Source organism: Gallinula chloropus (genome assembly GCF_964237585.1).
Source record: "Gallinula chloropus genome assembly, chromosome: 10".
Lineage (NCBI taxonomy): Eukaryota > Metazoa > Chordata > Aves > Gruiformes > Rallidae > Gallinula > Gallinula chloropus.
This window is the reverse complement of record NC_140095.1, coordinates 13,297,621-13,309,723: the sequence shown is the minus strand read 5'-3', so window position 1 is coordinate 13,309,723 and position 12,103 is coordinate 13,297,621. Positions and strand designations below refer to the sequence as shown.

At 49.2% G+C, this 12,103-nt stretch overlaps 1 protein-coding gene across 1 annotated transcript in view; it reads left to right on the top strand.

The window, feature by feature from the left end:
* MGAT4B (alpha-1,3-mannosyl-glycoprotein 4-beta-N-acetylglucosaminyltransferase B) overlaps positions 1-12,103 on the top strand; it is a 51,258-nt gene that overhangs the window by 32,053 nt on the left and 7,102 nt on the right. Inside the window, exons 2-9 of the mRNA XM_084268789.1 lie at positions 3,182-3,361; positions 4,025-4,165; positions 4,978-5,111; positions 7,624-7,670; positions 9,810-9,923; positions 10,315-10,390; positions 10,768-10,882; positions 11,640-11,770. Of these exons, the coding sequence (XP_084124915.1) occupies positions 3,182-3,361; positions 4,025-4,165; positions 4,978-5,111; positions 7,624-7,670; positions 9,810-9,923; positions 10,315-10,390; positions 10,768-10,882; positions 11,640-11,770 (938 nt within the window). The remainder of the gene's footprint in view (positions 1-3,181; positions 3,362-4,024; positions 4,166-4,977; positions 5,112-7,623; positions 7,671-9,809; positions 9,924-10,314; positions 10,391-10,767; positions 10,883-11,639; positions 11,771-12,103) is intronic.

Sequence of the window (12,103 nt, the reverse complement as noted above, 5' to 3'; positions counted from 1 at the left end):
CTCTGCCGCAGGCTGCTACCCCCTCTGGGGATACACCCCCCTCCCCAGATCTGCTCCAGTGAGTGCTGGGATGGACAGATGGCAGCCGGCGCTCAGCTGTGCCCAGCGCTGCCTTCTCTGGCCTGCAGAGACCCAGCTTGTAGGAAGCTGCGTGACACGCACTTGGAGCCTTGCAGCCAGCCTGTTTCTAAAGACAGCTCCTGAAAGACCACTGAGTGCAGATATTGGCCATGTCACGGAGTGAAACATGCCAGTTGCAGGGCGCTGGGCACACACAGTGTGTGTGGTGAGTCCCCTCTTGAGAGGGCTTGGGGCTCCCACATCTGTCCCGTGGATGTCACCTAGCACTGACTTGCTTTCTTTATTAAACTGATGTATTTTAAGCCTGAAGCAGTGTGTTATCTCTCAAGAAAAAGTAAGCTGAGTCTTTTTTTTTTTATTACAGCTAGGAGTTTTTTCTGCTTGAGTCTGGGGATATTTTAAGAGCTGTGCTGTCTTCTGCTGGGAGGCAATATAATAAATATGTAGATAGGGAGTGCTGCTGCTTTGAAAGGTAAGTAAAGGGTCTGTGCTGTACTGACGCTAGCTGGAAAATTTGTTCAACCTAATTAGCAGCAAATCACTTGTGTCCAACCTTGCTTGTAGATATGGGAGCCAGTTCCCTCCCCCTTATCCCCTTGCTGCCCTTCGCATCTTTGTGGAGCCCTCCCTAGCTGAGCAGCTGAGGGTTTCTGTGAGGATGGCAGCTCTGCATCCGTGTGCAGACCAGGGAGTGCGAAATGGCACTGCTGGAAATTCATGGGAAACTGTACACCCATCTTGGGTTTTGTCTGGGACTGTTCAGTCTGTCACCGGAACCGGTCACGATCGATCAGCTTTTAAATTTCATGAAATTTTAATTAAAGAATGGAAAACGTACGAAGACATCGTAGGACAAGAGCACTGGAAACAAATACAATTTCACTTCCAACCATTAGCCAGAAAAGCAGCAAATGGTTGACTGCACATCACCATTGCAGCCTAATGAAAAGCACGGCTCTTGGCTTCAGCGGGCAGGTCATTAGTGACTGAATAATCAGTGACATTTCCCTTCTAAATATGACACAAATGAAGCGCAGTGCTCTGGAAAAAGCCATTAAGTGCAAAGCCTTGCCTTTACTCTGCTCCAGGTATTGCAGAACGAGATGCAGTGGCAGCCTTTAGCTGTGATTTGGCTTTGATAGCATCCTTGGGATAGTCACCCCCTCCCCGGTATGCTTTCAGCCTTGCACAAGGACAGTTCCTGCCATCACGTGGGAAGACAGAAAGTGAGACCTGTTCCTTGCTGGTGTTTGCAGATGCAGCTGGTAAAAGATACAAGTAGAGAAACCTATAATCTAGAGCAGTGAGAAGCAGAAAGGTGTATCCTTGTGTCAGAGAGGTAAAGGTCTAGCTCGGCGTGGAGTCGATTTAAAGCCCAGCACCCTCCTGTGAATTCCCGTGGTGGCTCCCAAAGCTGGGTGTCAGCCTGTTGTTCTGCAGAGTTTTAAATGCTTTCTCAAAGGAAGTGGAAAGCGAGCGGCACCGCACAGGAAGGAGGAAGGACTGGTCTTGTTTATGTCTTTCCTTCGACTTTCTCTGAGTTAACGTGTTGTCAGATGGATGGAGTCATCAAGTGGGTGTAGCTTCCTCTGCTCCGTCCTCATGTGACAGTGGCTTTGAAATTAATGCTGAAAGGTTAATAGGAGTCAGACTGCCATGGGGAGGGGTCCCTTGTGCTGGAGCAGTGAGTCATTAAGAAGGTTTTTGTGGGGGAAGGACCCCACGGGGGAGAGTTTTCCTAGGCAAAAGCACTGATGGAATGGACTGGGAAGCACTGTTGTCTTGGAAACTCTGTGCTTTGGAGCTGGGTACGTCTGTTCTTCAAAATTCCTTTTTCTTTATGGACCCCAAATTAGAAGTTGTTGAGGCAGTCAGTGTATCTTTTTTTCAATGGCTCTGATTTATATTTAGCCCTGTGTCGGGAAGTTCCAGTGTGGTATTTTTGGCCATTAGCTCTCCTGGTGGTGTTTGGGCTAAGTGCCTGCTATCCTGTGGATCAATCTGGTTTGGGTGTAGTCCTGTGGGTTATTGCCTTACTGAAAACACATTAGGTGACCACAGGTAAAAGTGTATTTTTAATTAGCAGTTTCATTAATAATGGGGTAAAAAACAACCTGGGAAAGTTCATTAATGGATAACTGATTCCAGTCCCAGCTATTGTATAGTTAGTTCCAGCTGAAGGCTCTCAATAGTTTCATTGCTTAAAAAGGACACAGTGATAAGATGTTGTTTCAAAATAAAAAGCTTTACTATTGTAACAGAAGTTTCTTTTTAATTTATTTCATTTGTGATGCATCCTTAAGGTGTGTATCAAAACACCTGGATTTATATAAGCATCCAAGCAGCTATTGCTGCGTGATATTCTCTATCCTGCCTTGTTCCAGAGAGTTTAAACTTCCCAAATCCCTTTTGCTTTTTAGATTATGGGACTGTCAAGCTGGAGGAGGTGCTGTGCCTGCCCCCCTCTCCCAGCAGAGTGGCCAGCATCTCACCTTACATCACTCGGGGTCATTGGGGAGATGGCCCCTGCCATCCGGAGAAAGCCTTTGAGATGTTGTCCAGGGGTTCTCACAAATTACCCACTCAAATGCCCTTCAACATGTGCTCTCAAAACTCTTTCCTTTGCAAGTAGGCCATCCCCACCCATGCTTTCAGTTCTCTTTCACTTGACTCGGGTTCCCCGCTGCTCACCCCAGCGGCCGCTGTCTCATGCTCTCAGGCTTGTGAAGCTGCAGAGAGATGCAGAATATTGCTCATAAAATTAATGCCAGCAGCTGAGTTCCCTCTTCTAAGTACACAGCGAAGAACAACTACTGTGCAAGTTAATTTTTGCTGCATGCTTTGGTCACAGAAAATCAGGTCATATTTCTGCATGACCTGGAAACCCAAGTTAAAGAGGAAAACAAAAGGAGCTGGTTTTTAAGTGTAGTTCTGCAACTTATATTGCCCTCTCCCCATCACAAGTGATGGGTGTGTGCTGGACCACTACTCCCTTAATCCATGTTGTAAAGGGTGTGGAGCAGTGGTGGGTATTGCTCTTTGCACCTTGAAACCCATCAGAGCTCGGAGGAGAAAGCTGCTCTCTCTTTTCCATCCTCAGGTGACGTTGTGGACATCTACCAGCGGGAGTTCCTCGCCCTCCGAGACCGACTGCACGCAGCCGAGCAGGAGAGCCTGAAGCGCTCCAAGGAGCTCAACCTGGTCCTGGAGGAGATCAAGAGAGCCGTCTCGGAGAAGCAGGCCCTGCGGGATATAAACCGGACCTGGAGCAGCTTATCTGGTGAATAAACTGAGGAGCTGAGGAGCTGTTTTGAAGCTGTTACTAATGAGGAGGTAGAGAGGGGTGCGAGCGGGCGCGTGTGCGCAGGGCCGCGAGCGTGTTGTGGAGTTCAGAGGGACTTGGGAACTCTTAAACTCCTGTTTAATTAGAGGTGTGTATGCATCATTAAACACTGAGATTTGCCTCTGCTGCAGATGGTTGCCAGTTTGCTTGCTTACAAGCTTGGGGGTTTTTTCTTGCAAGCCATACATGCAGTTTCCTATGGCTGTAGGGAATCCATATGAAAAAAAATGGTCTAAAGAGAAGGAGAGAAAGGAGTTAGATTGGCTGAGAACCCCTCACCAATTTCTTTGGGGTTTTTTGTTGGGGTTTTGGGAGTTTTTTTAAGTTGCTTGAAGAAAATTGGATCTCGGAAAGATCTGATTTGACCTTCATTTTATCTTCATTCTCCCCCCTCCTTCCCAAATATTTTGGGACTTCTTTAAGGCCCTCATGGCTCCTGCTGAACTTTAATTGGGTTTGTGGTAGCATGTTAAAGGTTGGCCTGATTTTTTATAACCCAGCAGTAGTCTCGGGTGGCCAGGCTGCTCTAAAAAGGCTCTCTGCCTTGCAGTCTCTTCCTACCTGCCGTTCCTTGCAATTGATTCCCTTTTCCTTTTTAAGACGAAACCAAGTTAAAACTGTGGAATATCACCAACAAGAATGTGCTGCACCTTCCCACCATCTTCCATCATTTGCCACATTTGCTGTCAAAGGAGAACAGTCTGCAGCCAGCCGTGCATGTGGGACAGGGGCGCACTGGAGGTAAATGGGAATTAGTGCTGCTTCTGGTGCTCTTCCTCACCTTAGTGCCTGTCCCTCCCCTTTCCTCCGGGCCTGGCTGTGGTATGGAGATGAGCAGGACTGGAGAAGTGGCTGCATGCATCATGCAAGCTTCCTTGGTGTCTTGGCACGTGGGGTGGGTAAGCCATGTTGCGTCTGCAAGTCTGTGGGGGAATGCTGTCTGTGCTCTTGACTGGCACTGAAATGTTCTTGATGCTTGTGCCGACTGGTTTTGCTGCTTTCCATCTCCAGAGTGCTCTAGGCTTTGCCTGGAAGGTGGTCAGATGAAAGCACAGTTTGCAGGGTGCTTCATGGAGACACTATCTGATCTTAGGGAACAAATTCCATCCCGAGTAGGACTTTGGGTACTACATGATTCTCCCCCCTCCCCAATCCCAACCCCGAGCCAAAGACCTGACTTGTCCTTCCTGAACCGAGGCCATGGGAAGGGTTTGGAGATCAAGGGTGGTCTTGAAGTTGATGTTCACAGGCTGGAAAGGCCCTTAGGAGGGAGGCTTTGTGTGTTTCCTTAGACATCAGTCTTCTGGGGAGTAAAGAAGGAGTCTATGTGAGTTCCACAGGTGTCCTGCCAGCCTGGCACACTGGGGTACTGCTGGTTGGCACTGGGCTGGGGGACAGCAGTATGGGACACCTGCATAGCCCAGGAACCCGCCAACCTGCTGATCACTGGAGCGTGCCACAGAGCAGATGAATCATGAGGCAGTCGTGGGAGCAGAGCAAAGTGTCTTGTTGCAGCACCCCCCCCTCTAAAATCTCTCCTTGGCCCCGGGCAGTGTCCGTTGTGATGGGTATCCCCAGCGTGAAGCGGGAGGTGCATTCCTACCTCACCGATACCCTCAGCTCCCTCATCTCAGAGCTCACTCAGCAGGAGAAGGAGGACTCGGTCATCGTCGTCCTCATCGCTGAGGTAAGACAGATGGTTTATCCCATTTCCCTGCTTACCCTGTTTCCCTGACCCCCATCCTACTGCCTGCCAGACTCTGTGCCAAACAGAACAGCTGCCCACCTGGAGCCTGGCTCTGCTGCTTCTCAGAGCAGATAATCCCAGCCTTGGGCTGCTCTCCAACCAGCATCATTAGGTGCATCCTGCCCAAAATTAAATGCTGGTTGGACCAGAGGGTCTGGATACGAGCAGGGAAACCCGAACAGCACGTGCATGTACCTTTCTGGTCTAAATCCTGATGGCTCTTGCAGAGTCTTTGAATGGTTGTTCCCAAACTGTGCTGGAGCAGCCCCATGCTCACAGCTGGGGAGCTCTCAGACCTGCTCCTGAACCAGTTTGGTTTCTCTGTGTACCTGTAAGACAGCACTAACCCCCTCTCCAAGCCCAAGAGCCCACTGATTTGGGGCTGAGGCTAATATGATGCCTCTTCTTACTGGTGGTGGTGTCTGGAGCCCAGAATCAGTTGCTGAATCCAGGGGCTAAAAAGCCTTGATACATTAATCCACAGGAGCTGCTTTTATCTGGGGGTTTAGATGGTTATTTTTCTCTATGGCTTTCCCCTCAGGATTATTTTCTTGAGCTTGAAGTGCATTTGTCTTAATTTCTAGAAATCCGGTGAGAAAGATAAACCTCAGTGGCATGTTACTGGGAGCAGAACAAAGATAAATGTCTGGGTTTGCTGCCTGTTTACCCATAATTTGACGTTTTGAGTAGCATTTGGCCTTTGGGTCTCTGGCTGGTATTTCGTACACGGTGTGCACAGATGGGTGCAGCCCAGAGTGCCTGGGACGAGGTTTGGTCCTGGCTGTCATTTCCCTTGGAGCCAGGACAGGTTTGATGCCTGTTTTCACAGTGGGTGAGTTAAGGCATTGAAAGGGTTTTACACAACTCCACTTGTTTAGGAGTGCAGTGATTTTTATGTTTTTCTTGAGCTGGCTCACAGACAGGGTGCACGCTGTGGTGGCAGCACCTGACTTGCTGTGGTGCCTGTGACAAGGGAAGTGAGCAACGAAGAAATTACTTCTGATCCCGGGCAGTGCAGGAGCACACGTGTTGTAGCCCAGGAACAGTGGTGGGAGCTGTTGCAGCTCCTCACTGTCACTGTTCTTTCTTCCTGACACAACATCCTCCTTCAGTGCAGGTGTCAGCCGCTGCCGTGCCTGCTCTGCTTCTTCCCAGACAAAGTGTTTCTTGTCGGCATTGCTTGTTAGGCCTCCTCAGGCACAGGATAAGCAGTGAGGGTGGTAGGAACCTGGAGAGAGCTCTAGGTAATTTGGAGACCCAGGACAACAAGTGGATCAACTGAATGGCCTCTCTGGGTTAGGGGTTTCTCATACCAAGTACTAACTAACCACCACGGGTGTCATCCATGGTGGATGGGCTGCTAGAGAGAGCTGGGAATTCCCTGGCTGGCAGAGGGGAGCTCTGGGACAAGCTGGACTGCTCCACTGGTGGCAGCCAGGCTGTGTGTTTGCTCCCAAAGCCAGGAGCATCTTTCCTTCCTTTGTTTTTCCCATTGCTGTTTTCTTGGCAGCACTGGGGTAAGAAATCAGCCCAGTTCCAGGATCCTGAGCCCTGTTTGGGAAAGGGACCTATTTCCTCTTGAGAAAAGCCTCACTTGTCACTGTTCCAGCGTGGCAGCGCTGTCCTCAGCTTGTGACATACATCCCTGGTGTCTCACTTCTCACCTCCACCCGGCGCCAAGCGCAGCAGCAGCTGGTCCCAGCTTCTGGGATGCTGCGTCTGCAGATCCGCCCGGGACACACGGTCCCGTGATGCATACAGCCTCCCAAAACAATACCATCACCAGGAAACAGGCTCAGCTTTTGCTCCTGGGGCTCCTGCCCTTTATTCTTGGATTTTCTTTTCCCGGTCACTGTGCAGATGGTTTTTGTCCAGTGCCTGTCCCTGTGTTTGTACTTATCTCACCCACAGATAGCGGCGCACGGCGCTGCTGAGCTTTGCCTCCTAACTGTTACAGGTCGCCAGGTTGATTGTGGGAACAAACTGTTGTTTTAGGAAGCAAAAAAAACATCCAAAATGAACCTGAAATGAAAAATGCACACTTATAAATAGACCCCTCTTTTTCCACAAAAGGGGTGGAGATCCTTTTCTGCCAAGACTATTTGCTTGGATGGAAGCCAGCCTGCATAGGGGGAAAAAATAAACAGCCCAGAAGTTAACACTTTGTGCAAACTCTTGGTGCTGGCAGAAGTACCAGGAGAGCACGTGGGGAAGATGTGCAGTCCTTTGGGGTGGGTTTTGGCTTGTGATGCCTTTGGTTAACACTGCCCACAAAGGAAGGCTCCTAAGGGACCACCAGCATGGGGAGAGCAGTTAAACTGGATGAAAAGAGATGTGAAGGTGGTACAGAGGTGCTGACAGCACCCCTGGGGTGTGTTGAAGGTGGTTTCTGAGCCACAGAGGCACGGGGCTGAGGCTGGAGGGTCTAACACTGCTTCTCTTTTGTTTCCAGACGGATCCGCAGTACACAGCCGGAGTGGCAGAAAATATCAAAAACTTGTAAGCACTTCCAAATGACTCCAGCAGCACGGTCTGTGCCTGCAGCGAGGCCAGGGAACAGCTTCCTTAAGGAGAAAATACATGCCTTTGTGCTTCCCTTTTGCGTTTTTCTGTTGTTTGGGTTGGGTTTCTTCCCCTGTTCTGAGACTCGGGGCTGTTTTTGCTATTGCCGCTTCTCCTCTCCGCCTGTTCTAAAATGCTTCCCATATGTAGCTTCCATTAGGCTGCTTTGTGCTTGGACTATTTAACACGAGCGGCCGTGCTGTTTCATTTTGCTTTCTGTCCTGTGGCATTGTGAGGAGATGGGTTAGTGAGATTTCCAGTGATCCTGGCAATTGTTTCTGTGTCTAGTGCAGCCCTCTACCTGCTCTGCCGAGTCAGAGCACCCTGGGCAGTGTGGTGAGCACACCCTAATGCTCCTGCCTTGTTTTGGCTTGAAAATCCATGCTGCATTTTTCTTCCTGCTCCAGCCTGTTTGTTTTCCCCTTGTTCTAGGCGCTAGTTAACATTTGTCTCTCGCTGCTATTTATGTCCCAGAGTCTTAGTGGCTTTTGCAGCTTTGTCTGTGGCTGTTTAGGCAGAAACCAGTGACGGATTATTAACCATGAGCCAGCCCAGGCGTTAACAGCACCAGAGCTTGGAGTGAAAAAGGAGAGGAAAAAAAAAAGGTGGTGAGAGAAGAAGCTGTGACTCCCAACCGGCTCCTGCGATTGCATCTTTCCAAAGGACCCCAGTCGCCATAAGAAAAGAGATGCAAAAGGGCAGCACATCCTCCCGGCACCCCGCGTCCCCCAACCAATGATGGGAGAGGGGCTGGGACGTCTGGGAGGAGGGTTGTGTTCCCCAGGCACTTGGAGAGGAGCTGAAACAGAGCCCTCCATCTTGCTGTGCAGGAGCTGGCAGAGCTCCCCTCCTTCTGCCCGCTGGCAGGAGGACGCACTTATCGAGGGATAATGGACTGATTGTCCGATGGATCCTGATGAAATTACTGGGCGCTGCTGCAGAGAGTGCTTCTGCATAGAAGGGCCCTGAAACTTTAATTGGCTTAATGATTTGATTTCTCACCGTCCCCCCCTCTCCAGTGCCTCCTGCCCTTCCCTGATTCACCCAAATTATTTTTCTTCCAAATTAAATTGAGGTGGTGTGGGGCCAGGGCAGGCTGAGCTCATATGGCAGGAGGGAGAAGTTGCTGCTTCGGTGCAGGTTTTGTCAGCTGAACGAGAAGCTTCTGTTTCACTGCTGCCCAGGGAAGGGAAGATTTGAAAGTGTTAGCTGAAAATCTTGCAGGTCCCAAGGAGGGAGTAAGGAAAAGAAAAATAAGTGAGGAGTTTTTGGCATTCTCACTGCTTTGTCTCCCTCTGCCCCATCTCCCTTCCTCCTGGCTCTGCACAAACAAAGGAAATCAACCTTGTACCAAATGTTCTCAAAAAGGGCAGCGTTAAAATAATTCTTTTTCTCACTTATCTCTTGCGGTTACAGTAATCTCTGGGGATTGCTTGCAAGGCTGTTGTAGGTACATATTTTTCAGATGGGTGACTTTTCTTTTTTTCCTGTTTGAGATTGACTCTTTAAAGGGTTCCTAACTGCATTATAGGAAAAATAAATGCTGATTTTATCAGCATCAAGCAAGTAGGTAGAATTCCTGCTGGCTGTCCTAACTACAGCATAGCAATGTTTTCAGTGACTTATCAGAAATGCATAACACAATCTCTGCAAAATGACTTTTAATTACTGATGCATTTGGAAAGATCTCTAAATGCCAGCATTGCCAGCAAGTCCTTTCTTTGGTGTGTCAATCCATAGGTCTGTTTAATCCTGTGGAGAGGATGTGGTGCTCACAGCTGGTCTTTAAAGCTGACCTGGTGGGTTGAGGGGGGAAGGAAGAGGGATGCTGGGGGGGAGCCTGAGAACAGGGGCTATTAGAGAAGTTTTGGGGAGAGAGAAGCTTTAAACCTCCGTGGCAGTCCCTGCTGCTGTCCTTTGGAGAGGCCTGGAAGTGCAGTAGCTGCAGGGGAAGTTTTATCTTAGAGGCTGTATTTTTTGTTTGGTTCTGCAGCTCAGTGTTTACCCAGCGATTTGGTCTCTGAAATGGTGCGTCAGACATGGAGGTATTTGTTTACTGCTGCTTTTCTCCCTCAGATTCCCAAAGGAAATACACTCAGGTCTCCTGGAGGTAATTTCCCCGTCTCCACATTTCTATCCTGATTTCTCACACCTCCGGGAATCCTTTGGGGACCCCAAGGAAAGAGTCAGGTAAGAGTCAGTGAGCTGAAAAACAAGCAATCCCTGGATTAAGTTACTGCAGCAGGGAAGGCTCTTCAGCAGGGCCCTTAAACTCACACAAGAGCTGGAAGGACGTGGTGGGGATGGGTATGAACTGGTGCCAGCTTTGCAGGGCTGGCCTTGGCTGCCGTGTTTCCATCACCAAGCAAAGGGGTGGTTTTAACCAAGACCATGCTCATTTTGGGAGTCCCTCAGTTTTCCAGTAACTCTTAGCTGAAACCAAAAGGAAGAGGCCATATGCCTTCCCCTCTTCCAAGAGCTATGGCACCTTTCCAGTTCAAACCCAGCTTCGCTGGCTCCCCAGAGCAACCTGGTATCTCAGGAGAGGGATCGGTACTCCCATCATGTTTGTCTTTTGCAGGTGGAGGACAAAGCAGAACCTCGACTATTGCTTTTTAATGATGTATGCCCAGTCCAAAGGCATATATTACGTGCAGGTGGGTTTGGTGCTGGAGGTGGAGGGGAGAGGGATGTACCTGTGGGTTCATTGTGGCTCATACCCAGCTGGGAGAGGGCAAAGACAATGTCCAGTTGTGTGATGCAGCAGGGTGGGAGTGGGTTTTAACCAGATAGGTTCAAAAGCTAGGTTTCTAAGATGCTTTAGACTTGGAGACCTCCTGCCTAGGGAGGGCAGGAATCCTTGTTTCGGTTACCTCTTAGATTGGGTGAGAAAGATCTGCTTGGAGCATCTTCCAGACTAAACTAAGTCTGTGCCAAGGCTTTCCTCTGGTCTATGGCATGATTGCTTCGCACAGAGAGGCTCTTCCTGGAACCTGGATGGGTGATTGCCACTGAGTGTCCTTTCCTCTTGCAGCTGGAGGATGATATCGTGGCCAAACCAAACTATCTCAGCACGATGAAGAACTTTGCCTTGCAGCAGCCCTCTGAGGAGTGGATGATCCTGGAGTTTTCACAGCTGGGGTTTATTGGTAACGTTCTCCCCTGCTCACCCCAGTCCCATCAGGCACAGGCACAAGTGCCTCACGGTTCTTGCAAGCTCTTATGCTCTTGGTCCAACAAGCTGTCCCCAGAAGATGGTAAAATACTTGGACTTGACCCCTCTCTATTTTTGCACTGACCGTTGTGTTTGCACAGGGGAGAAAGATCCTCACAGCTGGTACTGCTGATACTCACTTGTAGTAAAAATAAACCTGGTCAGTGGCCCAGGCGACAGCCGAACAGCTTAGTCGTGACCAGTAGCTTTCGGACTGGATGGGATCTGGAGTTGCCTAAGAGTGTGCAAAAGGAAGTTTACATCAGCACAGAACTATTTTGGGAACGGCAGTGCATGGTTGCAGTAGCAGCTCGATCTGTTATTTTGGATACTGGTTTGACTGGCTTAAAACTTGTCGTTTTTTGGGGCAGGAAATGGTTTGTCCTGCAGCTGGCTGAATGTTTTTCATCCTGATTTCTCCCAACTGAATGGGAGAGTTTCAGACCTTTTGATACTGTTGTGACCTGTGAGACACTAATGCTTTCTAATTCTGCAACGAGTATTAAATCCGGGACTGTATTAGCAATGCCAGCAGTTCTGGGACACAAAACAGAGCTGCATGTTATTTCCTTTACGTAGAGAGATGCACACATCCAACCTCCACAGCCCAGGCTCCCCAAGTTTTCTTTTCCAGCTCTGATGCTTCACTCTCTCATGCTGTAGCTGCTCTTTCTTCTCTCTTTGTGCTGTAGGAAAAATGTTCAAGTCTCTGGATCTGAGCTTGATCGTGGAGTTCATCCTGATGTTCTATAAGGACAAACCCATTGACTGGCTGCTGGATCACATCCTTTGGGTGAAAGTCTGCAACCCTGAGAAAGATGCAGTAAGTAAACAACCTCTGATGATGGGAAACCTTCTGTTGGGTGTGGGCAAATGTACTCTTGGTCTGTGTCTCCAGAGGATCTTTTCTGTGAGCTGTGGTGCTAACTGACTTTGCACCGAACTGTGCCACGGGGTGTCCCTCTGGATTGTGTAAGCAAAGACCTGAGAGTTCAGGCTTTTGTAGTCTGCAGCTGCCAGAAAAAGCATTATTTCTGCATCTAAGCACTGACAGGGTTTTTCTCCTCCAGTCCTGGAGGAGAGTCGCTGTTCCCCATTCTTCTGTGTTGTTTTTCATTCCAATGTCCTTCTCTCCCTGAAGCCCTTTCCCCGCTCA